At 36.2% G+C, this 27,561-nt stretch overlaps 3 protein-coding genes and 1 long non-coding RNA gene across 6 annotated transcripts; 2 read left to right on the top strand and 2 right to left on the bottom strand.

Moving 5' to 3' along the window:
• Positions 1-3,201: 3,201 nt before the first annotated feature.
• On the bottom strand, positions 3,202-4,859 carry LOC113329046 (dehydration-responsive element-binding protein 2C-like). The gene has a single exon (XM_026576019.1). It carries the CDS (start codon positions 4,753-4,755, stop codon positions 3,553-3,555), a length of 1,203 nt encoding a protein of 400 aa, XP_026431804.1. The 5' UTR covers positions 4,756-4,859; the 3' UTR covers positions 3,202-3,552.
• Positions 4,860-13,313: 8,454 nt separating this feature from the next.
• On the top strand, positions 13,314-16,182 carry LOC113329270 (pentatricopeptide repeat-containing protein At1g62350-like). The gene is made up of 4 exons (XM_026576231.1): positions 13,314-13,971; positions 14,183-14,413; positions 14,904-15,274; positions 15,525-16,182. The coding sequence occupies exons 2-4, from the start codon at positions 14,224-14,226 to the stop codon at positions 15,939-15,941; spliced, it is 978 nt and encodes a 325-aa protein (XP_026432016.1). The 5' UTR covers positions 13,314-13,971; positions 14,183-14,223; the 3' UTR covers positions 15,942-16,182.
• A 437-nt stretch (positions 16,183-16,619) lies between these two features.
• Positions 16,620-17,559, top strand: LOC113329216. Its single transcript, XR_003349751.1, has 2 exons — positions 16,620-16,933; positions 17,052-17,559. It is a non-coding gene; the product is annotated as an uncharacterized LOC113329216 (long non-coding RNA).
• LOC113329215 (BRCA1-A complex subunit Abraxas 1-like) lies at positions 17,388-21,895 on the bottom strand. 3 transcript variants are annotated; one of them, XR_003349749.1, is made up of 3 exons: positions 20,820-21,895; positions 17,750-17,875; positions 17,388-17,627 (listed from the first exon to the last, which is right to left on the bottom strand). XR_003349749.1 is itself a non-coding variant. In XM_026576180.1 (2 exons), the coding sequence occupies exon 1, from the start codon at positions 21,814-21,816 to the stop codon at positions 20,857-20,859; it is 960 nt and encodes a 319-aa protein (XP_026431965.1). In that variant the 5' UTR covers positions 21,817-21,895; the 3' UTR covers positions 17,393-17,875; positions 20,820-20,856. The 3 variants fall into 3 exon arrangements, 1 of the variants encoding a protein (XP_026431965.1); XR_003349748.1 differs by adding an exon at positions 20,564-20,642 and having other exon boundaries at positions 17,393-17,875; XM_026576180.1 differs by having other exon boundaries at positions 17,393-17,875.
• Between the last annotated feature and the right edge of the window lie 5,666 nt (positions 21,896-27,561).

The raw sequence follows: 27,561 nt of genomic DNA, 5'->3' as shown, positions 1-27,561 counted from the left end.
TGGCTCCGCTTCTGCGCATGAGCGTTCATCATCTCCATGCAAAATCATGTAAAATCTTTGGATGCATTATGGGGTCATGAATGCTCATAAGTCGTATGCTTCCACTATCCCATCAATCTTGAAAAATGTAACGCCTGTTGTGAAAAACGGGGTAATCAAGTATTTCACCATAATAGGAAGTTGGAGAGGGGAAATGCAGTGACCTTTTTGGTGCAACCAAACACACAAGTAAGTACACTACATATATTGAAGGTGAAGGGTATGGATGAAAAGAGAGCGAGGGTCATTTTCCGATGGGGGCATTGAGTGGACACTGGCTGAGTAAGTAGGCAGTACAATCGATTCAATCAATACTCAGAAATTCAATACATGATGAAAAAGTTGTTTTTGTGTGCCATTCCCCATTACTGTTACTAGTATTATTATTGGCCAGGATATCATCTAACGTCTAGGGTGGTCATACGCTGTTATTCTAAGAAAACGGCTGTAATCAATCGTCCATCACTTCACATTACATTACAGTAGAACGGGAAAAAGCTTGCCATTTGAGTTTTTTCCTTGGTTTGTAGATTTTCATTTAATGGGGTACAGATTCAGCCAGACTTGCAACCTATTCTTTTTTTTTTTTGGTTACCGGAGATTTCAATCTGACTTAGGGTTTGACTACATCCAAGTCAGATATTACATCTTCTATTTGAATTTCACACAACTTTATATCTGACTGGATTCATAAAACCATATACGGTTTGATAATTCTGTAATCAGTTGAGTCAGAAAACACACACCCTGTTAGCCACTTCACTAGGTATTTTAAATAAACGGCCCCTCCTCCTTTGTTGATATTTGGGGGATAGACGTGGCTCATTGTTTATTTGATATACTGCAGTGCAGTGCAGCCCCCTACCACTTATTAAGATTTCAATAACACCACTGGATCCCACTACTACTACTACTACTCAGATCCCACTTAGCATATTCATATCCCCCAGCCAACCAGTAGTACCAGATAGCTAGTCACTACCTTTCTTATAAATAAGACCCTCATCTCCTCCAATTCTTCTCACTTGCCCATTCATTTGATCTGTGATCATTCCAACTTTCTTCATTCAAAAGTCCCTTCAAACAATAGCAGCACCAGTACTACTGTAGTGGGAAGCATCTGTGAAGCTCAGGAGGGATAGCGCCATAGATCTCTCTCCAAACATGTACACTCTCTCTCTCTCTCTCGATCTTGATCATGCATGAGGGGAGGAGATAAAGAGAGATAGATTGCGCTATCCATCCTGAGTTTCATCTGATCTTCTTACTCATCATCTTCCTTAGCCATCTAGCAACTGGTGATCTTTGTACTCATGATCCCATTCATTTCCATTGTAATATCTTGCATATGCAGTGCAGCAGTAGCTATTCTCCATTTACATTATCTTCTTCTTGTTTTTCTTTTCCAATTTGTTACTACTTAATCTTGCTTAATCTAGTACTCTAATGTGTTGCTTACAGTAGCTAAGCTTAAGAGTTTCACTGATCCTTATCTTTCTTTTGAATCCATAAAGTGCAAAAGATGATGCTGGATGAATCTGAAGGCAAGTAGCTGTTCATCACTCATCCATTCATTAAGCTCTGATTACTCACTTCCTTTAAACTTTTAGAAGTCGATTTCATTTAACAGTAATACATGACATTACTACTTCAAGCATAAAGAGATCCCCTTTTCCATGACATTATCTTTGCATTTTTTTATATTAAGCAGGGTGGTTAACATGTTCATCACTGTGGAGGTGGGATGTTATTTTCCCAATAATCCACAGTTTTATGTCCCCTTCCACTCTCACCTTTTTATATATTTGTGATATTTTTCTTGTCTGATTCTTTTTCCTATACCTAGGTTATAGAAAAGAAAATGATACACTTGGGAATATCTTCACTACAAATGCAGGATTATTGCCCCCCAACAAGATCCGTGAATTAGGGGACTAGTGAGTGGGGGTCCAAAAATGTTTTTCTGTGTCGACCTTAAATTTTTATGTCAGTCAAGTTCAACAGTAGTCTGCAGGTACCCCCCACTCTCCCATCCCATAGACAAGTCACTGACTTGATGCTTCTCCCTAAAAATGGCTTTTCAGGGCAACTAACTGCAATTCCCCCCACTAACCTAACCTTTGTTATATCTGCGGTTTTCTTTTTTCTTCTCTGAAATAGAGTGATGATTCTAGAAAAATGAGGTGAGGGTGGAGGATGAGGACGATGATGTATTAAAATCTTAGTTAAGAGCAAGTCTGAATTTACTCAGACTGTACCCTGTTCTTCTTTTTCTGCTGCCATCTCCTGACTAGGTATCAGTTAGTGAGCAGAGAAAGTGTAATTTCAGAGGCATCCATACTAGCAAGAGATGATACCAACCTGGTGGTCCATTTCCATATCATTTATTACATAAACCTACCCCCACCTTTCCTCTCTAAATCCATTTTCACCTTATTACTGCACTTGATTAGTCTTCAACTCTTAAACCTGTGAAAAAAAGTCTCATATACCGGAGACCGGCTAGCATAGCTGTTTTCAGGTACCAGAGAGCATGGTTGGCAATGTCTCCACTCAATGTGTGCACATCTGCTGCAAATTTCCAACCTTAAACAAGGATGTTATAGTGGGCAAGTCATGGGACATTACATATTTGATTTACTTGGCCCAAAGTAGTATTTAGGTCACTTCCACGGAACCACCAAATCCTCAATTACCACCCAGAGTGGTGAATAGTGATATCTACTAAGCAGGGGATAAGTCACAAAGATAAGCCCACCTAAAAGAAGCACTAGCTAAAAGGAAAGTCTTAAAAATCCTAACTGATGGTTGCTTTTGCTTGTGTAGTTGCATGTCCCTCATTACCTTGGTGGAACCTCCTATCATGGGCGCTGAAGACTCCTATGGATGGACAGAATTCCAATGGTTTCATAAACTATCATCCGTTGAGTTTTTCAACTCTAGAGACCATTGTACACTTGGAACAACAATTAGTTCACCAGTCTAACAGTTCCAGACACCACATTGAAAAATCTAGCACCAAAATATTGCAAGTCTACTCCATTCATTAGCTTCTGCATAGAGTAACCACTCCATTATGCTCTTCTTCTAGCACAGCATTTACCATAAACATTGCAGGAAACGCAAAAACACAAGCCAAAAACATAGCAAGCGATGCAAAAATAGAAGCAAACGACGACCCGTCTTAAGATTATTAACATTTTGTACATACAGATATATTTCAAGCTCTAGCCAACTCCTAGCTATTACAACCATATTGGGTCTTATTATCCCTAAACATACTACTACGGTTAAGAGAGAGTTCCTCCTATCCGGCCGTCCCTCATCCAGAGATGATTCCAGACTAACCATATGTACAAGAATGAAACAAACGAACGAATTTCGCCACGGATTAGAGAGATTGGTAAAAAAGATGTTCTCTAATGATCCGGACGCCGCTTATACTAGCTATCAAGAACTACCAGCAGTAGAACAACAAAATCAAAATTGAATTCGAGTGAAAAAACAACAACCTTAGAAGCCTCCCAAGTCAGGGAACCCTGTCTCGAGCATTCCTTGTTCCTCATCATTCAACAAGTAGCCAAAGTTGATGTCCTCTTGCTTAATCGGCGTCTGCTTCAAGAAATCAAAACTATAATCAACACAAGTAGGCGTTTGCTCCATATGGTGCAAGCTCCCAAGCAGCTTCGCATCCGGATTTTGCATCTGATAGCTGAAATCAGCTGTACTACTTCCACCACATCCCAATAGCTGCACACTATGTCTTGCACCACCATTGCTAGACTCAGTTCCACCACCAAGGGGCTTCTTGTTGTTGTCTTCACCGTTCAAGTCTTCGTAATCGGCATCAATCGACCTGAGAAACTCATCCACATCAAACATTTCCTCCATTGGAAAATCATGGAGGTAGACCAACGGATTACTGTTCTCATGCTTCAATTCAAAATTCGGCTCCACTTTCATTTCTTTAAGCTTCTTCTCCTCTCTATCTCCATCTTCATAATCAAAATCCACCACCTCCTCCTTCACTCTAACAACCGTCGTCGACGGCGACGCCTCATCATACACATTTGCATCCCCAATTCCATCTTTCCTCTGTTTAATTCCACTTTCATTGTGATCAATCGTCAAACCCTCAACCTTGACTTTACATTCCTCAGCACCATCCTCCGGTTGCTGATTCGACGTCGTAGTAGTCGACTCCTCCGACGTCGCCGTCGCCGCACTCGTCCCAGTCCCCGTCGTCGTAGTCGTATACGAAGAATCCTTATACAACTCTCCCTCCTCCTCCTCATCCTCATCACCAGATCCTGCAAAATTCAACCTCGCATTTTCCCCATACATAGCTTTAGCAGCATCATCGTACGCAATTGCAGCTTCTTTTGAAGTAGCAAATGTACCTAGCCACAGCCGATTCCCACGATTAGGTTCTCTGATTTCCGCCACCCATTTCCCCCATGTCCGCTGCCGTACACCTCTGTAATTGCTCAGTGAATTCTCCGGTCCTCCTTTTCCTCTCATACATCCTTTCTTTGATCCTTTTGCTGGTACTCTCCGTACAACACCTCTCGTCGTCGTTGTATTTCCTCCGCCATTAATCTTCAATCCTCCTGAACCAGAAGATGATACTAATTGACTGTTGATTTCTTTCCACTTTGCTAGAGTTTCCGCTACTGAACTGCGTCTACTCCGCGATCTCTTCTTCTCCGAAGACATACAAAATTATGATGAACCCTAAATCAAATCAAAATCTCAAGATGAATTCCAATTTTGTTAGCTTACACTGGAAGAATCTGGATTTTTTTTCCTTTTTTGGTTTTTTTTTGTTTGGAGATGAAGAAAAGTATTGATTAAAGGGGGTAAAGAGATATTTATAAGGGGGGGTTCTAGATATTTCTATTATGACGTGGCTGATTGAGCTACTCGTGTCACGGTTAAGTATGGCCACCCAATGTTACACGCGGCGACTATTTGGTTCTAGAAAGGTCTTTGGGTTTTGGGGCTCACGCGCATTTTTTGCCTTCAACGGGAGGATTTTTTGTTTTTCGGTTCGCTTTGCCCTTGTTTTTGTTATCAATTACGGATTTTGCGTTGATTTCTGTGCTCATTATTGTTACTTAAATTATGCTGAAATGATGTCATGGCTTAGAAAGTAAATGCAGAGTCTTCTTTGGTGTTGGTGCGGTCCACGAGTGACTGTCAGGATAATGACAAGTGTTGCACGGTGTAATGAGAGACGATGTGGTCGAATAATACTGATTCCGTGGTGTTGGACTGTGGTAGATTCTTCCAAGCTTAAAATGGGGCTTAAGCTGGTCCAAGCTTGGTTGTAGATTCGTCCCTGTTCATCTATATAATATTTTCTGGACCGTCTTTCATATAACATGGTAAAACAAACAATAACATCTATAATTTATTAAAATAAAATAAATATAACCTCTATTGTTTCACCTTAATTATAGCGATTCCACCTTAATTATAATGTAGAGATTTCGCTTGGCTTGGCGATGGAGTGCAATGCATATGTTTCTTATCATATCAGTTTCAGTAAAGAAAAAAGAACAAGTATGGTTTCCATGGAAACTTGGCAGTTTTGGAATTTATGGTTTTTATCTATTTTTACTTGGCTAAATTGGGACCTATGCCATTTAATTGAGGCCTATAGATTAGTTCGTCTACCTATACACCATGATAAGGGGTGTCTAATATTTATGTAAACTACCAATATTACCCTCAAAAAATATTACTATTACTAAATCACCCCCATTAATCTTTAATAAACCTAACTAACAAAAATCAGTTTTCGTTTCTAACCTAAAAACCGATTCTTCATCTCCTCTACTCTCTTTTTTTTTATTTTTTTGAATCCAAAATCGTCGATCAAAAACGATTAATCGTTTTCTTTCTTTTATAAAATGTCGAAACCAAAAACTAAGTATGCTACTAACATGAATCATTCTAGTGACGACAATCCCGGACTTGTTAAAGAGATTCGAAATAGAATGAAGGAAGTGCAAGAACAATCTGAAGCCTCTCGTATCGCACAAGAGGAAAAAATCGGTCGAATCGGGTACTTTTCTATCAACCCAATCCTCTACACTAGGTTTCAGTAACATGCTTTATGTTTGAAATCGAGAATTTTGAAATCAAAAAATTTCAGTGTTCACAGAATCGGGTTACGTTAATGTCGAAGTAACCCGATGCTTGTTAGAAACGGGTTATGTTCTTAAACTTATAAACCGATTGTTCTGCATGTGAAATGGAATCGGTGAACGTTAATGTATAAATAGTCTGATTCTTGTAGCCAATGTTCCTGTAACTTTATTTTGTTGGAATCGGATTACATATGTCTTCACAAAAAACCGATTGTCTAGTTTAGAATCGGACTTTATATGTATATCGAGTAAACCGATTTCTGGAATCGGTTTACATTAGCACTTCAAAAAATCCGATTGTTAATTTTATTATGTTAGGAATTGGATTTTATATGTATATTGAGTAAACCGATTATGTACCTTGACTTTAAAAAATGCATTCTATTCCATTGTTTTTTGTCGCTTAAATCTGTATTCTACAGGCAAAAAAATCAAGCCGAAAAGAAATATAAGCGGAAATATGACCTTGCTAATCCTAAGCCTTTGGGACCTCATCGAAAAGACGGTAAAAATTTGATTGCTTCACACCAAAACCCAAGGGGCACGGAGAGTAAAGCCAAAGGGATCATTATCGATGACCCACCAAAAAGATGTAGAAGCTGGTGCAAAGTTTGGGGAACAGGAAGAGGATGATGATGATGAGGATGAGGAGGAGGATGAAACAAAGAAGAAGAGAAAGAGAGCCCCTACCAAAAAGATGTCTGAAGGTGCATCGAGCAGCGCCCAACCTAGTAAACGAGGACGTGGTGGGGACGTTCATGAATGAATGGTTATATTCATGTTTATGTCTTTAATTATGGATAATTATGGGGTCAAAACTTATGTCTTGTCTTAAACTCCTAGTTTATTAATGACTTAATCTGGTTTCCAGTTTATGAATGACTTAGTGTGTGTAGAAAAAATGGAGGATTCCGACATTTTTTCTGTAAGAATCGGTTTACAGATAACTATATGTAAACCGATTCTGACAGTTTCCCAAATGTTCAGTTTTAGAATCGGTTTTCATCTACCAATATGTAGCCCGATTGCTAAGAAGGAAAGTTCTGTAACTTTTAGAATCGGTTTACATGTATAAATATGTAATCCGATTTTTATAAAGAAAAGTTCTGTAACTTTTAGAATCCGTTTACATGTATAAATATGTAGTCCGATTTTTATGAAGAAAAGTTCGGTAACTTTGAAAATCGATTTACATGTGCATTAAAAAAGCCCGATTGTTGAGAGGAACAATTTATATGATTTTGTAAGGACACAATCGGTTTATGTTGACATACCTAAAATCCGATAGTTTGATTTGAATTTGAAAAAATAGCCGTTGAGTCCTTATCTATATAAGGACAACCTCTTTCAGCCACTCCCGTATCACACACTTATCCTAGAAAATGGAATGAGAACCTTTTGAAGATTTATGTCTCGTTAAATCCTTTGCTAATACGTTCCGTGAACGTCCGAATGAAATCCATTCAATGTTTTGTAAGAGAGTTAAAGAGTTATTTTACGGGCGTACCGCGAATCCCAACAACCGCAAATGGAGAGACTTGGCATTTCGATTCCAATACATTAAAGGGGCAATGTGAGAGTACGTGATAGTTAGAAATATGGTGTACCACTATCATCCACGAGCTCCTCTTAGAGAAAAAGTGAGTAATGCGATTATTTTTATACCTATGTAAACTACACTAGTTCACATACTAACATATAATAATTCATTGAATTCCATCTGGAACGTTTCAACGGGCTATGGAGAATTCGTAATGGGGAAAGAAAGTTCATTCACCACAAAGAATACATGACGTTGTACCGACGTGCTCGGAGGTTCATTGACGAGCATTTAATGTGTCAAATTCAAGAATTCCCATATTGAATCCTATATGTATTGCGCTAATTTCTTAAACTATGTAATGTACATTTTGTTTTTGAAAGTAAGGCATAATCGGATTATATAGATAAATATATATAAACACCGATTTTGGAAATCGATTTATTTGGTTATTGTTCAAGCTCCGATTCGGGGTTTACTTCAGGATTAGCTTGATTAAATATTATTTAATAATCTGAATTAGCACTAATTTAACAAGGGTATGTTAGATATTAACATAAATAGTGGATAAGGGGTTTTTATGAAATATTTCTTAATGACCTTATTTTGTCATCTAGCTATAGGCCCCAATTTAGCCAGGTATTTTTATTTCAAAAGTTTCTCTTTTACCTCTTGCGATATTGGGGTACACCCAAATTTATATGGAGCTAGTGCCCTTGCTAAGGGGTGGTTGAATTTGGTGAACTTACCTTATTACCCTTGACCTAATAAAACTAAAAAGATAAACTGATTTTAAGAAATCAGTTAAAATCAGTTTAACTCTAAAAACTAAAATTTAAAAACACTTAACTCTTAATCTTCTTCACTCATTCATCTTCCGTCAACCTCTCTGAAAATCGTCCACTTTGATTTTCCTAAAAAATAGTTGATTCTAAACGATCAAGTAGCAATGCAGATTCAACAGGTGATATCAAAAGAACCAAATCAGAGGAAAAAGGTCAGGGAAAAGTTGGATTTAGTGAACTCAAATATCCAATCCCTGAAGATGTTGAAAAGAATCCACTACCGGCGAGAAGAAGACTATAAGTGATGTCAAAACTAAAACCCATTATTCTGATGTGTTGTACGATTGTTATATTAGGTCAGATTATCGAAAATTATGATTTCCGTGTTTTAGTCGACAAGGTCGATAATTTGGGAAGAAGCGACTTTTGATATTTTGTAATAGTCAGCATGGTCGTAGGATGAAGATCCTGCCGACTTTTCATACTGGTAATGGGGATTGTGAAAGTTTAACCAGGGCCGCAAGGTAATCAATAACCAAAGATGACGACTTGTTGTATTTTTTGACAGAAATTTGGTTTTCCTTTGTTCAAATTTGTTATTAGTCGGCATTGTAGATTAATAGAACCGTGTCGACTAAGTAATCGTCGGTATTGTAGGTGAATAAAACCCTGCCAACTTCATGTCACAGAAACTTAGTTTTCCTGTGTTTGATTTCTTTATTAGTCGGCATTGTAGGTTAATAAACCGTGTCGACTCACTATTAGTCATCGTGTTTGAATAGAACCATGCCGACTAAGTATTAGTCGGTTTTTTCTAGATTACCGACTGCTGATCATCTTCTAATTCAATGTTCTTTTGCTAAGGAAGTTTGTCTTGGGGTTTCTCAGATTATTTTACAAGAAGCTTATAAGTTTCCTAATCTTCAGGAATGGATTTTATCATGGACTTCTCGTGATAATTTGGTTTCCATAGCTCGAAAGGATTTACTCAATGTAACAGTTATTATTATGTGGTTCATATTGAAAAGTCGTTGGATGAAGTTGTTTGATCATAAAACTCAGTCACCTAGATCTATAGTTTCTCAAATCTTTAAGTTTTGTTACGATTGTAGAATATGCATTCATTCTAACCCTAGTCTTAATATTTTGCATAACGTTCAGACTAGGATTTATTGGAAACCTCCTCCTGTTACATGGTTGAAAATTAATTTTGACGCTTCCACTATTCATTCTTCTAATTTAGATGGTGTATCTATTGTTGTTCGTAGTGACTCAAGGAAATTCGTGGAAGCCATGACCAGGATCAGAAGGGAACAAGATATAGATTAGGCGAAAGCTTTAGCATTTCTCATGGTAGCTCAATGGATTCAAAATAAGGGTTTGAGTAAGAGTGGAAGGGGATAATAAAGGTATAATGGAAGTTATTCAAAGGAATCAACTAGCAGTGTAAGGTGTGAATATAAGTATTTACTAGATGAATGTGTAACTTTATTTCAAAGCTTGTGTGATATTGTAGTCCATTTTGTTTCTAGAGGTGGTAATCAAGTGGCCGATGTCCTAGATAAGTATGCTAGAAGGAATGTATGTAATCATCAATGGTACTCTCATGCATCCTCCTCATATCCTTATTCAGTCTCTTAACAAGGATATGTGTGATCCAGTTAACAGAGAGTAGGTTGTTATGTATGTTATAGTTAGCCGTTGTTGGTCTGCTGCTTGAGTAGGTGTTATGTGTGTTACAGTTAGATGTTGCTGGTCTGTTGTCTGTAATATTAGTATGAAAGTCTGTACTGTTTTCTTTTGAATAAATAAAACTTTATTTATTTTTTTCAAAAAAAACTTGTAATAAATATAATAGATAGTTGGAAAAAATCATATGTGTCAATTAAAGATATGGTTGTTTACTCAAAATCCTGGCAACTAACTGTGATTAAGTCTACAGTTAGGTGATGTCAGATCTCTGTTATCAAATGATTGTGAAGTTGGGCATTCAAATTTTGCTCACGTATTGTCATTTTAAAATATTTTACCCACATACTGTCATTTTAAAATATTTTAACCTTATATCTTTTATACTCATATATTCATTTTAACCGGAATCCAATTCAAAATCTTAAAGAATATTATAATCAAGAAATAAATGTGTTAATATCTCGAATATACCTTTGCATCATTTATGCTCATAAATTCATTTTAAACGGGATTCGATTTTAAAATCATAAAGAATATTTGTATAATCAGGAAATAAATATGTTAGTATATTTCTTATTTATCGTTGATTCCTCTCAATAGAAAACTATTTCCAAAATACTAACGGATAGATGTTGTTTTTTTTTTCAAAATTAGATTAGGTTTAGTTAAAGAAAAAGGTAATGAGGTAATAAGTTTGATTCATTGGTGGTACTTTTGAACTTTTACATCAATGAGGTTCCTCGTATCTCCATTTTGGTTGCCATAATCCATTGCAGCCCCTAAAACTCAATTAGGTGCATCCCAATAATATGATTCAAAAAGAAAAAAAGAAAATAATTAGGGGAGTGCTCATCATAGTGTCACTTTAGCTATAAACCCGTGTGGGTTTTTAATCCCCTAACCACGACTACTTCTTAAAAAGACAGACCCTTGTCTCATTCCTTTATCTTCCACCAGAATTCTAATCCAAGTACGATACTTTTCAAGTGCTCATTCTTTATTGATGAGAATTAAACCTTCATGCTTCTAACAACTTCAGTAAGCACATACAATGTGAGTGTGTACTTCAAAGTGTGATAACTTAAAAGTATATAATGGGGGATGTAGGAAATGTTTGTCAACAAACCAAAGATTACAAGAAAAAAATACTGAGAAAGATACAATAACTTTAAGTATGAGTCTTAAACTTGGGTTATCATTTTATGGTGATAAGGAATAATAAAAGCAGCTGAACTTGAGGTTCAGGAAGACGTACATGATCCTAAAGTTGAGGTTGAGGAAAAGGCATAGGCAGATCCTGAGGTTGATGCCGAGGCCGTGGAAAAAGCATAGGAGTCTGAGGTTGAACAACAAGACGCCGAAACTAATATCTATGCAAAGAATCACCTTTTATAATTGAAGTCGTAAGATTAATTACCGATGTTATTGATCGATGTGATGCTTTCAGTCTTCATGGAAAGCCAAGAGTTATACTCCGTGAAGAGGATCCAAACATCTTGTCTCCCGAACTCGATGAAGAGGATATTTATATAATCAAGAAATAAATATGTTAATATATTTCTTGTTTATCCTTTATTCCTTTTAAAACAAAGAAAACTAGTTTTGGCTACAAAAGTTAAATTCCTTATAAAATTTATTTATACTTTGTATCCTAGAACATTTTTTATATTACTTTTTATGATAAATCTTCTAAAATATTGATATCTTTTAGTTTTTCCTTTTCTTTTGCTATTTGAAATCCTCATAGCAATTTTGATGGTTTTTGTTACGAACTTTTTCATAAAAAGAAAATAGGTAGTCTAGTAAACTTTATTCTTTATTGAACTCCTTAGTATTTTGACAACGTCAAAGCGGACTAAAAACTAAGGGATTATAAGATATTATATCATGCTCTTTATGTGTGTTTTCATCTCAAAGAATCAACAATTATAGTTAGATATATGTTTTGGTTATGACAATGGGGTTAAATTTCAGTTTCAATGTTCTACTGTTCTTATTGAAATTCAGTTTTCGTCTATATAAGCTAAAAATGCATCTCTCCCATAGTGGGATTAAATTTCTTGGTTTCGGCTTGGTCTATATTGAAAAGCATATTCCTAACATAACAGGGTCAATTTATCTTGGTTTTAGCTTGGCTCTATTTAGGCTATAGCCAAACAAAAAATGGGTAACCATAGTGCTTGGCATTAGGGGGTGTATAACTAACTAAATTATTATTTTTAATAAGTATTGATATCAAGTGCTTGAAGAACAAATATTTAAATAACACTGAATATTCATTGGATTAACAGCCTCAAAGAAATTACGTTCTAAGTGATTTTCAACCTCTTATGTAGGGTTGAAGCTTCTTCGAAAGGTCACTTACTTTTCACATATGGTTGTATGGTTTTCTAACAATCCAACATGCATGAGTTCAATATCTGGTGGAACTCTTCAAAATGTCAGCAATAGTTCGAGTCATCAATTTCAATAAATTTGGTTTTTTCTTTAGCAATGTCATGGGAGTCGAAATGATTGACTCTGGGGAAAAATATCTAGGTTCACCTCATTTCATCTACATAAGAAAAATCATCACGTTCAAACCCTGTGGGAACAAGCTGAAAACTAAAATCTTGGCTGGAAAACGAAAGACCTCAACCCTACATGGAAAACAATTCTTATCATCTCGGTAACTTTCACTTCATTAAGAAAAAGTATAAAAAAATAACTTGCACTTTATGCATGTATCAAATTAACTCTTCCAATCTTCCTAAGCAATCTTGTCGGGACATAAAGAATCTGCGAAGAGATTTCATATGGGAGAAAGACCCTGACCACCCAAAAGGTTACTACCCAAAGGCTTGGGATTCTATATGCAAACCAAAAAAGTTAGGAGGGCTGAGATTCATGAATAAGGAATCTTTTAATAGTTCTATGATTACCAAGATTGGTTGGAGATTAGCTCAAGTCAAAAAGTCCATATGGTATCTTATTATGTCTGCCATATACATAAGAGACAAGAATATAATCCAAACATGGATACCAAACCACATGCCGAAGATTCTTGAATATGGAACAGAATTTTGAAAGAGATTAGAAACATCCAACAAAATAGTTCTTGGCAGGTTAGAGATGGTGCTGATATCTACATTTTGGAAGACAACTGGACTGATAATCCAAGAATACAACTTACCAAACCAGATAATCGCCCTGAAGACTGCATTCTGACGGAAACATGTCATCTCTGATGAAGGAAACTAGGAGGATAGTAAATTGCAGGAATGGTTCATTCATTGGGAAATTCAGGAAATTAAGGATTCTAAGATACACACGATAGAAGATGGAAATTTTTCTGTAAAATATCTCTATAAAGCTAAATGGAGGGAAGATATAATCATGATACTAGACTTGCGGATTAGAATATGATCTATAAAGCTCTTTATATGGACGTGTGCTTATCATAGAATACTACAAAAAAATTCAAAGACATCAAGGATCTTATATTATTTTGATCTCATATGCAAATCTTGCAACAATGGGGAGGAAACTATGAGGTATCTTTTCATTGAGTGCCTTTTTGCTGTCCAGGTGTGGCTTGGCCTATTAGGATGCAGTCATATTAGTGGAGCTCCACTACTTTTATTGATTTGCTAAATTCTTTGATATGGAAAACTAAACAACAAACTTCTACCTATGCTACTACTTGGTGGTATTCATTAGAAGGCCAGATTTAACCTGATTTTTGACTCTACTACTCTTAATTTGAAGCGAACAACCAAAGGTACGAAGAGTCAACTCTATGTCTATAACAGAGTGCATAGTACTTAAAACCACATCTTGATTTCTTGAGTAATCATTATTACATGATATCTGACACTATACAACCAACTAATTTTACTTGGGATAATATGAGGTCAATATAAAGATTTGTTATCTTCTTAACGCTAAGAATCAAACAAATTATATTGTTTTAACTGCTTATGAGTTTGCAGAACACCTCAGGGGGTCTAAAGGACATTCAAGATACCATGGAATGGATGTAACAAGCATAGGATCTCAATTAGTTTTTGATTGGACAAAGAAACTGCAAAAAATAAATGTGTCGGTGGAAGCTGAAGAAATCTACGCATTATACATTTTCAGACATCTCTACCAGGAGGCGGTGCAAGTGCATTTCCCAGTATGTTGCATTCTACCTATCAAGGGACATAGAAGAAAGACTGGTGTGTTAACTTCCGGTCTTTTAACAAATTTTGTGTTAACTTTCAAATGACAGTGCAATTTTAAGATATGAGACAAATTCTCAGACCACGGGGCGAATGTTTTTGAACAGTAGAAATTTTTGGTGTAACACGAATTTCAGGTCAGATCACGATGGATTAGTTAACCGTGCCAAAAGCACGAATTATTACCTTGTTCACCTTACATACCCCATGCGCCTCAAATTTCTTTATCAAAACAAAAAAAAATATTCTTTACCAAGAAATTAGAGTAAAATTTTGCACACACCACCACCTAAAGATTTACCAACGAGGATTAGATTTTGCATAATATAGACACGTTGATCAATCTACTGGACTACCAAATCCAAACCTCTGCCAAACACGCCTGCAGAAAATAAAGCCCCAGCTTCGACCATTTCGTATGCCTGTAATCTGTATGTTAAAATGCTTCCCCTAGGCACTGAATTTTAACCCCCTGTTTTCCGTTTAGCATTTGGAAAGATGCTGCGCGTGGCTTCGAATTCACTTCTGCGAAGGGGAAGAGGATCAAAAAATGCTATTCCTCTGAAAACCATAGATGATTTAGCCAATGATTACCATGGAGCAAAGGAGGAAATTGGTGATTGTGTGCGTAAATTCTCTGCGTCAGGAGCTGCCCCCAGTTTATCAATATGGAGAGGAAGGAAAAAAGAGATGGGCAAAGAAGGTTTAATCATTGTAAAAGAACTTAAACGATTAAAATCAAACCGGGTTCGCCTTGACAGATTTATGGAAACTCAAGTATCTCGTCTGCTCAAATTAGATCTTTTTGCTGTTCTTGCTGAATTTCAACGTCAAGATCAAGTCTTCCTATCTATCAAGGTATGCTCACACCTCCGATTATTAGAATTATGCTATATGTACTCCACTTGCAACAGCCAGACTGTGGGCATGAGATCCTAGTATCGTAAAATGGAACCTGACATTTTAATACTAAGCTTTTGTTCGTCTAGAGATGGGGTAAACAGGATGCAGTTTGGACATTTCTAGTCCAACTGTGGTGTATTTCAGTTTCTAGTTGTTTAATAGAATTTGAGTCTTGTTTAACAGTAAGGTTACTTTGTTCCTTTAGATATACGAAAAGGTGAGGAAAGAAATATGGTACCGGCCAGATATGTTCCTTTACAGGGACATGCTTATGATGCTTGCAAGGAATAAAGAGGTTGTGGAGACAAAGCGGGTCTGGAAAGATCTAAAGAGGGAACAACTACTGTTTGATCAGCATACATATGGCGACATTGTCAGATGTTTCTTGGATAACGGATTAGAAACCGAGGCAATGGAGATTTACGAAGACATGAGGCAATCACGTGATCCTCCTCTCCCATTGCCTTACCGAGTTATCTTGAAAGGACTTCTTCCGTACCCTGAACTGAGGGAAAGAGTAAGAGATGACTTTCTAGAGCTTTTCCCGAATATGGTTATGCGTGACTCCTCTGAAGACCTATGTGATGATCATGAACTGAGCACAAAAAACGAAGATGATTAAGATGTTGCTTCTGTACTCTTTCAACTTCATACCAAATTGGTAACAATCTTCATACCCCATCTTGCTTATAGGAAGGCATATCTCGGAGATCTTTGATTGGTCTTCTATGTACACACACCTTTTAATGATGTAACGTACTTGGTTGTTAAGCTCATTGGCCAGGTAGACTGTAATCTAGATTCTCATTCCAGTAAGAACATGAACCAGACGCACTATGTTGTGTATTGATATAATGAATGCTTTCCCTTGACATAGAATCCTTAATGAGATTCTATGAACCCTAAATTGAATGGCGAGACTCAACAATATCTAATCAGAATAGTGGTTTAGTTTAATGAACTTAAGGGATTCAACATTCATCGACTACAGTAAACTCACTTTCAGGAACGGCTATGTGTTCTCATTGCCACAGTAAATTTCCCTGTGAAGGTGAAAGGCCTGCAACAAACTTCACCGCATCAGATAAAGCTAATTTGGAGTTTTTGCAGAAAGCTGCTAGGCGCGAAACAAGAAGCAACAACAAAGGCCCAGGAAGATACTCCAAATGTGATAGTAATAACCGTTCTTCCCGGGGTCATTATATTCCATAACAAATAAAACCATCTACTGAAAACAGAAAAGAAATTTTGAATATATATTTTTTACCTTTTCTGTACCGGATCACATCCACCAAATCTCTCAGGATTCTGTAGGCGCATTCTTGGTTGCTCGTGGGTAATCATAAATGTGCAAATCTTACATATCTGTTGTGTTAATGTTGTGTGATCTGGCCATTAATCCATAGTAAAAAAGAACATCAAATTTTCAAAATCACACCTGCCATGATTTTAATGAGATTCAATGCTTGGAGGTTATAAATATAGATCCCCTCTTCTCAAAAATCAAACGCCTGGGATAAAGCTGAAAAGATCCGAGATATTCAACAGTATCTTTGTAGAAAAATCCAACAACAAAGATGAATTTTCATTGCTACAGCGATCCTCCCTGCGACGGTAAGAAAAGCAAATGTCTTTTCACTTTCACTGTTTTCTTTCTAATGTTCTTCAAATTTCTGTTTCTCCTGTAACGTCCTCTTCTATGAAGTGCACTAAATTGGATGATGTTTTGCAGGAAAGCTAAGATGGCCAGAGTTGGTGGGTGCAACAATAGCCAAAGCAAAAGCAAAAATCCTGAAAGACCATCCAGATCCCAGCCTCAAATTTTTCATCGTGCGGCCAAATATGGTAGCCCGCGGTGACTACTGCTGCAACCGAGTTCAACTCTCTGTCAACTGGTCTGGAATTGTTGTTAGTGAACCCATTATCGGGTGATGAGCTATCACTTTCCTTAAACCTTTACAGTTACAGAAACTGCACCTGGAGAACAGAGATATATGATGCAGGTTGTTGTACTGTAGAGCAAGGAAATCCTATGTTTTACTTCATTTGCAGGAGAATAATTACAACATGAACAACTAAATGAGTCTTCTTAAATTTTATTCTTTCATGAACATGATTACAACATTCAAGTATTCCATTCTATAGATCTTGCATGTACAGCGGTAAGGAAGAAAAAAAAAATTGGGAATTCATAAACAGAACTGATACATGCAAAATGATCACATTACAAGCTGTTTCTCCTTCCATGTTCGTTTTTCGCTTTCGCTTCGCCTGGGAAAGAAAAGTGCAGCTTGCATGTCCCCATAGGCTGGATAGAAATGGAATCCACAAAAGAATACATAGACTGACAATCTAGACTTGCAATTTGCCAAAAAACAAAACAAGAACTTACGGATCACAAAATGAGAAGATACCATCCACATCTCTTACCACGATCATCTCTTGCAATTTTAGCACAAAAGCTGGTAAAGGTGAACACACAATGTTTTTACTGAAAACCGCCTTGTGTTTTCAGTCCTTTACCAGCCCTGGAGAGTGGATTTACGCTGTTCCTTCCTGTTCGACGGAGTTTAAAAAGTATTAGAGAGAATGAAAGAAAGAAATATATCTTGAAACACTGAAATACATATGCAAAAATTATCAAACCCAAATGAACTCAGTAATAAACAAGTCTAGCACCAATCTGCAGAATCTTGACTGCAAAATTAGTGCCAAGTCAACTTGGAGGCAAGGAAAACAAGGTTTAGAATGAGGCAAGGGATACAGGGCTTCCATTGCTGGCAGCAAAATGTGGTCATTAATGTTTTCATAGATATCTCAGTGCCTTATCCCTAGGTAAATATCAGAGACCAAAAGAAACAGAAATTATAATGCTGTTCAGCACTCATAAAAAGAATGTAAAGTTTCACCAGCATAGGGAATACATATTGCTAATATCGACCCAATTCATTCAATGAAATCAGTATAAACAAGTCTAGCACCTCCCTGGAGAATCTTATGAGTGAAAAACTAGTGCCAAGTGTGTTCAGGTAAGGAAAGCAAGGCTAAGACTGAGATAGACAATAAAGAAAGATGCAGCAGCATTATGTGGTCAACTGCCGAAGTTTTCATACAAGAAAGATGCAGCTTGTGCCAACTACATAGACAATCAACCAACACAGACTCAAACTTGAGAACAAACTCTTCTACAAACGTTTACACATTCCAGTTTTCCATTGAGTTTAAATGTAATGTTCGCCAGGAATCTAATATTTTGCTTAACATAATCATCCAATTCACAATTGTTTTCACATCATCCTCAACTCATTAGCATCTGTCACAATAAACAGAACTTAAGAAGTCCTCTCCGTACCATAGAGTAGACATATTGCTATATCAACCCAATTCATTTGCTGAACTCAGTCTAAACAAGTTTAGCAACTGTCCAGAGAATCTTAAGAATGAAATACTAGTGCCATGTCAACTTGAGGTAACACAAAAAAGGTTAGGGCTGGGACGAAGGCACGATGCTTCCACTACTAGCAGCATTATAATTCGGCCAAGTTTTGGTCGATATCTCAATGCTTACACATTCGTACCTAGGTAAATCCAGATGTCTATGTAAAAATGCGATACACTCATGTGGACCATGATAGGTTTTCATTTAATTCTACATGTAATACACACCAGCTATAGATTTACATGTAGATTTCACATGAATTAAGCTTGCACGATCACAAAATTTTGTAGTTCTACTCCATTTTAGAAAGGCACCTAAGTTTTCGCATAGAAAGATGCAGGTAGTACCAACCACATTGACAACCAACCAACACAGGCTCAAACTTGGGAACAAACTCTTCTACGCATGTTTATGCATTCCAGTTTTCCATGGAGTTTAACGTAATATTCGCCAGAAATCTAATATTTTGCTTAACATAATTCTATAATCAAATGCATTATCCTAATCACAATTGTTTTCACATCATCTTCAACTCATTAGCATCTGTGACAATAACTACCATATTTGCTTAAGAACTCCTCTCACTGCCTTAGAGAATACTAATTGCTATATCAACCCAATTCGATCAATGAAATCTGTCTAAACAAGTCTAGCAACTCTCTGGAGAATTTTATGAGTGAAATACTAGTGCCAAGTCAACTTGAGGTGAGGAAAACATGGTTAAGACTGAGACGAAGGGAAAGATGCTTCCACTGCTAGCAGCGTTATAATGAGGTCAACTTCAACGTTTTGGTCAATTTCGCATTGCTTACACATTCATACCTAGGTAAATTCAGATGTCCAAATAGAAACACGATACACTCATGTGGAACATGATAGGTTTTCATTTAATTCTACAATGTAATAAACACCAGTCACCAGTTATAGTTTCACAAGTGCAACCCAACGAAGTAAGCTTGCATGATAACAAAGTTCTGTAGTTCTACTCTATTTTAGAAATAAAGGCACCTAAGTTTTCGGATAAAGAAAGACACAGCTTTTGCCTACCACATTGACAATCAACCAACACAGATTCAAACTCGGGAACAAACTCTTGTACACATGTTTACAAATTCCAATTATCCGTTGAGTTTATAGCATGATCTTCACCAGGTCCAGGAGTCTAATAAATTGCTTAACATAATTCTATAATCCAACGCATGATCCCAGCCATAATTGTTAATTATCAACCCAAACCATTCAATGAATTCAGTATTAAACAAGTCTAGCACCTATCTGGAGAATCTTGGCTGCAAAATTAGCGCCAAGTCAACTTGAAGGCTAGCAAAAATGCAAAACAAGGTTTATACATATCTCAATGCTTACAAGTTCATCCCTAGGTAAATATTACAGAAAAAAAGAAACAGAAATTATATGGCTGTTCAGCACTCAGAAAAAGGATGTAAAGTTTCACTATCTTAGAGAATACATATCGTTATATCAACCGAATTCATTAGATGATACCAGTATAAACAAGTCTAAGCAAAACAAGGTTAAGACTGAGATGAAGGTCATGAGGCTTCCAGTACTAGCAGAACTGTCAATGTTTTGGTAGATATCTCAATGCTAACACATTCATACATAGGTAGATTCAGATGCCTAAACAAAAACGTCAATACATTCATGTAGAACATGATAGGTTTTCACATAATTCTACAATGTAATACACGCCAGCTATAGTTTTACATGTCAAACCCACCCGAATTAAGCTTGCACGATAACGAAATGTATGGTTCTACTCTTAATTTAGAAATAAAGGCACCTACCTTTCCGGATAAGAAAGATGCAGCTTGTGCCTACCACATTGACAATCAACCAACACAGGCTCGAACTTGGGAACAAATTCTTCAACATGTGTTTACACATTCCATTTATCAGTTGAACTCACAATGCAATGTTCAAGGGATCTAATACTTGGCTTAACATAATTCTATAATCAAATGCATTATCTTCTGATCATAATATCACATAATCTTAACTCATTAGCATATGTTACAATAAACAAAACTGGAGAACTCTTACCAGAAAGCCCAAAAAAGTCTCTTGAAGTATGAACAAGTCATTCCAGCCCCGCAAATTTGTTCCTCATTTTCCCAATCCGGAGTTCCTGCTCAATCACCTTCTCATTACTCTTCTCAACAACCCGTGCCAACCCTTCAAGCTTCATCAACATTGCCTCATATAAAGCTTCCAACTCTTGAGTATAACTCAACGCTTGCGAACCCATTAACTTACTCAATCTCCCAACCTCAAACCCTTGTACAACATTATCCAACTTCTTCTGCACCTTCTCCTTTTCCTTCAACTCACTCAAACTACCTTTACTCCTCTCACTATCACCACCTCCAATTTCCATCCCATCTCCTTTAAACACACATGGCAACAAGGGAAACACCGAATTCGGCGCAAAATCATTATAATGCCCACGAAATGCAGGTCCAATATTCACAACATCCACCGTCTTCGACTCTAATTTCCCCCTCCCAAACTGAAACGCTTGATAATCATGCGTATGTATAGTCTGATCAGTCACCGGAGTAGTAAAAATCATAAAAACAGGCGGTAAATTGAACAATTTCGTAAGGGCATTTTTGGTAGCTAACGATTTACAAACTGAAAATTCTCTCATTGACGGTCTTAAACAAGTTCTCCGTCTACCTACAAACCAACCGATCAAGGTCTGATTCTGATTCTGATTATTACTGAGTAATGATTGTAAAACGGGGAGATTGAGTTGACCCAGTGAGTTATAAAAGCTTAAAACAGTACCAGAACAGAAGAAACCAGTGATTGTAGCGATGGATGTTGAAGACGACGAATCGGAAGAAGAGCGAGCTGAAGAAGACGATTCAGCAAGAACTACATCGTCTTCTAGAATTGGCGATGAAGATGTGATGTGGGCGTATAATAGACCGTCTACGTCTCCTGGTGATGATGAGAACCGTTGGATTATTGATGTTAATGTGGGTCCGGAGATTGAGATCTTCTGTAATGGTAGAAGATCTTCTGCTTCTGCCATTTTTGATAGAAAGAAGAAAGTGGATAAGATGCAGAGACAGACTGGAGAGAGAAAGAGGTGTAAAGGGGGAAGATGTGAACAGATGATGTAGTACTCCCAGGTGCTCTATACATGGGATGGGATACGTGTTTAAATTGACTTGACTTTGACTATATTGGACAGGAAAAATAAATAAATTACTAACCTAGTGTGGGTGGAGTGGGGTGGGGTGGAGGGAGGGCAAATTCATAGAGTGCCTGGATGCCAGAAGCTGCTTCTCCAGAAGCTGCTTCTCCAGAAGCAGAAGTTAGAAGCATATTTATTTTTCTTCGTAAAAAGATATAGCCTGTCTTGATAGCATATCAGAAATAGTTTTTCGATTTTTAGAAGTCGAAGTGTCAGAAATTAGTTGGCTATCAAATTTCAAAATAACTTTTAGAAGTTGAAAAGTTAAGTTTTTGTGAAGCAAAATAGTTATGCTTCTGACTTCGACTTCTGGAGAAGCAGAAGTCAGAAGCAGATTTGTGTCCAAACGCGCTTAATCTTTTTGGTTCTAGAAATTGCATTGAAATTGGATGGGATATCTAAACTGACTTTTTATTTTTTTGACTTTTAGAAGTCGAAAAATAAATTCTGAGTGCCCATCAAAACATGTTATTAGAAACCCTATTATTGGGGTGGAATGATTTTTTCTTAGGGGTACATTAGGATTCAAATATCTAAATGTCGAGAAGGGATTTAATAAACAGTAAATGTCTAACTTGCACTTTAGAATTAAAATTTTACTATGATACACCGTTCTCTTATAGTGCGTCTGGATACCAGAAGTAGAATTATCTTTGCTTCTACAGAAGTAGAAATCAAAAGCAAAAGCCAGAAGCAATATATTTTTGATTCGCAAGAAGTTGAATTTTATACCAAACTAACATCTTGCTTGTTTTATCCAAATTAAAAGTCAAAAACCTATTTATGAATGTTATCCAAACACGCTATTAAAATTTATTCCTAAAAAAATAACCAAAAAGGAAAACCTAATTTGTTTTAACTTTAATCTCCTTACCCCCCGAAATTACTTAAGGTTAGGTCGAATTTTCTATTTGTAAGATTATTTTTCCAATACTTAAGGCTAGCAAATGATAAATTGCTAGTCGTAACATATATGAGGAATCTATACAACTAGTACTAGTACTTTTTATCAAACTCCTAACTATAATTGATTAGTTTATTAATATTTGTCGTACCATTATGTTATGTGCCCATTATGTCTGTGTTGTGTGCTACCGGATAAGCATATGAGTAGTTATACTGTAGTTATGGAAATGGGCAATTATGTAAGTAGTTTCTTCTAGGATGCTATATATATGTGTGCCAATGTAATAATGAAGGTTATGAATTGAATTATGAAAGTTTGAGAGTTCTTCTCTTATTGGAAGTTTGATTACACTCGAAGTAATCGTTGGGAGGTCTGGTGTCCCTCGAATGATGTCGAAGGTATTGGTGTCCCTCTAATGATACCACAACAATCGTTTCTTTCTTAATCATCTTCACTTTGTTAGCGAAATCAAAACAACTTTTGTGAGACCATAACAATTGGTATGCATAGCAAGTTTGGTATTCCACCAAGCACAAAGGTTTTCGTCCTCCACTCTACCTCTTTATGTTTGTTTCATTGAAGTGTTTTTTCACCTTACATGGCAACATACGATCAATTATGTTAGTATCATATCTTATAGTTTAGGTTTCAGGTTTTGTTTTCAATAATTAAAAAAAAATGCAAACAAACTCAAAATTGATTTGGTCAGAGGAGGTTTGTTTTTGTTAAATTCCCGGTCATAAATATTGCTTGATTTTCTCCAAGAGTTTCAAAAACTTAAAACATTGTTCTCAAACACTTTTTTCGATCAAAATCTTCAGAGAATATTTTATCCTATGCTAGAATTCCTTCCGAGATTTTCTAGGCTTTGGGTTTGAGAGATATTTGTTAATGTTAGTCTTTCTTGACAAAAAAAGAACAAAAATGGTGTATCAATATGGTTTTAAAGATAATATGCAGTGGATCATACTAGAACCTCATGAAACGGAAGCATTATCACAAACATGTTGATCATCAGTTGAACTCAAGGCACAATGACGGTTTTATGTGGTTGATGCATGTTTCATATCTTTGAAGACAAAGGTGAAAGCAACCAAAGAAAAATTAAAAATCCATCTCACCGAGTTTGAAGGAAAAGAAAGATAATCCCAGTTAAGCCAACCAATAAAAACATAGATAACATTGTATCGTAAGTTATTTCTTTTCTGTAGATCTAAAGGGTCTTTAAGTATCCTTAAAGATGTATTTCTATATTTGCTGAAGTTCTAAAGTTCAAGAAGAAACTTCGAAGGGAAAAAACAGTAACGGTGATTACAATCTTGAGGACAAGGTTGCTTATATGGGCAGTGGAATGTTATGTGCCCATTATGTGTGTGTGTTGTGTGCTACCGGGTAAGCATATGAGTAGTTATATTATAGTTATGGAAATGGGAAGTTATGTAAGTAGTTTCTTCTAGGATGCTATATATATGTGTGCCAATGTAATAATGAAGGTTATGAATTGAATTATGAAAGTTTGAGAGTTCTTATCTTATTGGGAGTTTGATTACACTCGAGGTAATTAATCGTTGGGAGGTTTGGTGTCCCTCAATTGATGCCGGAGGTATTGGTGTCCCTCTAATGAGACCAAAATAATCGTTTCTGTCTTAATCATCTACACTTTGTTAGCGAAATCAAGACAAGTTATGCGAGACGATAACACATTCCTGACCTCAAATGGTCTTTCCCTATCTACGACGTAAAAATTCCAAAATAAAAACTTATACTCGATATAAGAATGAATATTAGTTTAATGACTGCGTATGTCAAATTTCCGAATCATAAGTAAAAAAATTACGGATAGTTAGTGGTTTAAATTTCTAGTCATATATTGGTTTTTATGATTAAAACATCTTGCAAAGGAAGAATGTTAAGGTTGAGAAATTTAAACCACGACCTAGACGAAGAATTCAGAAATTGAAAAATTGGGAGGGGGTGTATGCCCTTCGTTATTTCTAAAAGATAAATTAAATTTAATAATTTAATCGAACCATTAAAACTTAACTAACTAATAAACTGGAACTAATACACTCATAAATTAACATAGTATATTAGAAACTATCGAAAATAACAAGATGATGGGTTTACTACATAATAAACTGGAACTAATACACTCACCGCTGGTTGGATCCCGCGGTGTGTACCGCATGAGAGAATAGAGTGGTCCCCTGACCTGGTGTTTTAACAAGGGGTGGATTTAGTGTGGGTGTCATCCCCTCCATCTCAGTCATAAAAGCTTAAGGGATTCAATCCGCGAGATATAAACCATTTTCACATAAGAAACCTATTCTATTGGAACGTTCCCATCCTACGACCCCACTAATATGTTTTTAAATTTATGCTTGATAGCAAACGGGATGGTATAACCTTTTTATTAGTTGTTATAAAGAGCATATGACCTATTATGAGCTGGATCGGGTTAGCCTGTTAAAAGACTCGATTGTCGAGTCGTAAATAAGTTCTTTGGATCATTCATTGGCACGCTGGTCTCAAGTTTTTTGGTGAAGTAACAGAGCTTTGCTGGCCATGGAAAATGAGTATTTGAAAATTGGTATACTTAATTCAGACAAAACTAATGAGACTTATAAGTTCTCCATCACTTACTAATCAAGAAAAATATGTTTGTATCCTGGTAAAAAAGTGCTATAAGATTCTTGACAATGAAGCTTCAACTCCAATTATTAGTTTGCAAAACTTTTATGGAGGAACGAGACCACCTAAGGTATCAACCTTCATTTGGTCCGCATTTTAAAGCTCTATTACAACCTTAACAAATATGCAACACATAAGAAATCGAGCTAGGTGTAACAATTTTTGAGAAAAAAGTTCAAAATATATATTTTAAAAAAATAAATCATAATAGTAGTTCAAAAACTTTTAGTTTTGTCTTTGTTTCTTCGTGACTTCACTTACATCAGTTTCCTTTACCCTATCAAAAGTATGACCTGATGATTTAAGTGATATTAAACTCTTCTCATAATTCACTAGTCGATTCCGTGCCATATAAAACCGCATACTTTCAAAACCGTAAGTTTTCAAAATTTTGGTTGAGTCAGTCTTCGGGTTGATAGACACATTTTTGTGACCAAATTGTCCTCAATTTTCAGTATTGTTGGTACTCGATTTTCTACTTATTATGGTGTTTTATGTGTTTATAGGTATTTTTGGAACATTCGGCTCGAAAAGTTGGTATAGGCACCCGGAGGACACATGTTATTCAGACTCTCAATTTTGGATAAGGGGCTCCTAACTGATAAGGGGCACCCCAGGGAGCCAGTTGTTAATTGCAACCCATCACTGGTTAAGGAGACTCCATCTTCTTCCTTGATTTGAAAAGAAAAATTGGCGCGAAATTTGGTGTCAACGGTAAATCATTTATTATCTTTAAGATAACAATATCTTCTTGCCTTATAAACATGAAGTTTTGAAGAAAAAGGAAGTTATCTTGTATTAAACAAGAAAGATATCCTTAGAAGATTTTATCTTGGATTTTATTCTGCAAATTAAAGAAGATATGGGTTTAGTAAAGAAATATATAGAATAAAGAGAAGGAAAAAATTCTGAAGATATTTTTAATTAAAAAGAAGAAGATTTTGGAGTTATGGAAGAATATATTAAAAAGAAGAAGATATTTTTATGATCATAGTGTGAATAGTGGTTGGGCACGCCAACCTTTTTAAGGTTTTGGGTCATACCATGGTGAGCCCAATTACTATCCACACGCGCATCGGTCATACGGGAAAGAAGATTATAATACTAGTTCTTCGTCTTTATAGGATACAATCAAACTACTGAAAAGTAGTCCTTTTTATGATCCTTTAGTTCCTATTCCTTCTCTAAAAGAGTCTCTCAGGAATTTAGCTGAGTCATCACGTAAGTTAGCTGAATCGACATACAAATTAGATGAGGTGAACAACGTAGTTATGGACGAAAGAACTGCAGCAACGACTAAATCTTCTTTGGAAGATATCCTCAATAGGTTAAGTGAAAACTTATATCCAACACTTAGGGAGCTTTCTTTAGAAGTGACCCTTGAGAGGATAGTTGAGTCGACACGTAGACTTGAGTTAGAGACGAACGAAAGTATTGCTCGAAATGACTTGAATTTCCAATATAGTGTATCCAATAATACTCTTGAAAATGAGGATAGTTATTTTCATAATCAAGATATCGAGGTTAGAATTGGTGACATTCCTTGTGTAGATGAGGTTAAGCCATTTCCATGTTATGATAATGATGAGTATGATGTGGACAATGTTGATGAAGAATCTGAAGTATTTAGGCATGGTGATCAGGAATTTGTTACTCCTATTGAGATTGATAATGATAATGATATTTCTGGTTCAAATACCGATAATTTTAATTATTATCCATCTATTCAAAAGGACAGGGATTTGACTAGAGATAATACCGCTTTAGAAGAAGTTGTACTTCCTTTTGATTACCAAGCCAATGATGGTTTAGAGGAACGAGTTTATTTTGAGTATAGCGATTTAGAAACAACAGTCTTAGACAAAGAAAGTGAACTCGTAAAAATGAGTGAGGATGCACCTGATTACAACTTAGAAGAATCAATTGACCATTTTCAGGAATCTAATTATTTAGAAATTAGGAAAATTGTGACTAGTCTACCT

The sequence above is a fragment of the Papaver somniferum genome, unplaced genomic scaffold (genome assembly GCF_003573695.1).
Source record: "Papaver somniferum cultivar HN1 unplaced genomic scaffold, ASM357369v1 unplaced-scaffold_115, whole genome shotgun sequence".
Lineage (NCBI taxonomy): Eukaryota > Viridiplantae > Streptophyta > Magnoliopsida > Ranunculales > Papaveraceae > Papaver > Papaver somniferum.
The sequence above is the reverse complement of the archived record's forward strand: the minus strand, read 5'-3'. Positions and strand labels throughout refer to the sequence as shown.

Excerpts from the sequence above, each read along its gene's own strand:
- LOC113329270 (XM_026576231.1), top strand. The coding sequence starts at position 14,224 with ATGGATGTAACAAGCATAGGATCTCAATTAGTTTTTGATTGGACAAAG. Across the intron at positions 14,414-14,903 it reads GGGACATAGAAGAAAGACTG|CATTTGGAAAGATGCTGCGC; the intron begins GTGTGTTAACTT and ends TTTTCCGTTTAG. Across the intron at positions 15,275-15,524 it reads AAGTCTTCCTATCTATCAAG|ATATACGAAAAGGTGAGGAA; the intron begins GTATGCTCACAC and ends TTGTTCCTTTAG.
- LOC113329046 (XM_026576019.1), bottom strand. The coding sequence starts at position 4,755 with ATGTCTTCGGAGAAGAAGAGATCGCGGAGTAGACGCAGTTCAGTAGCG.
- LOC113329215 (XM_026576180.1), bottom strand. The coding sequence starts at position 21,816 with ATGGCAGAAGCAGAAGATCTTCTACCATTACAGAAGATCTCAATCTCC.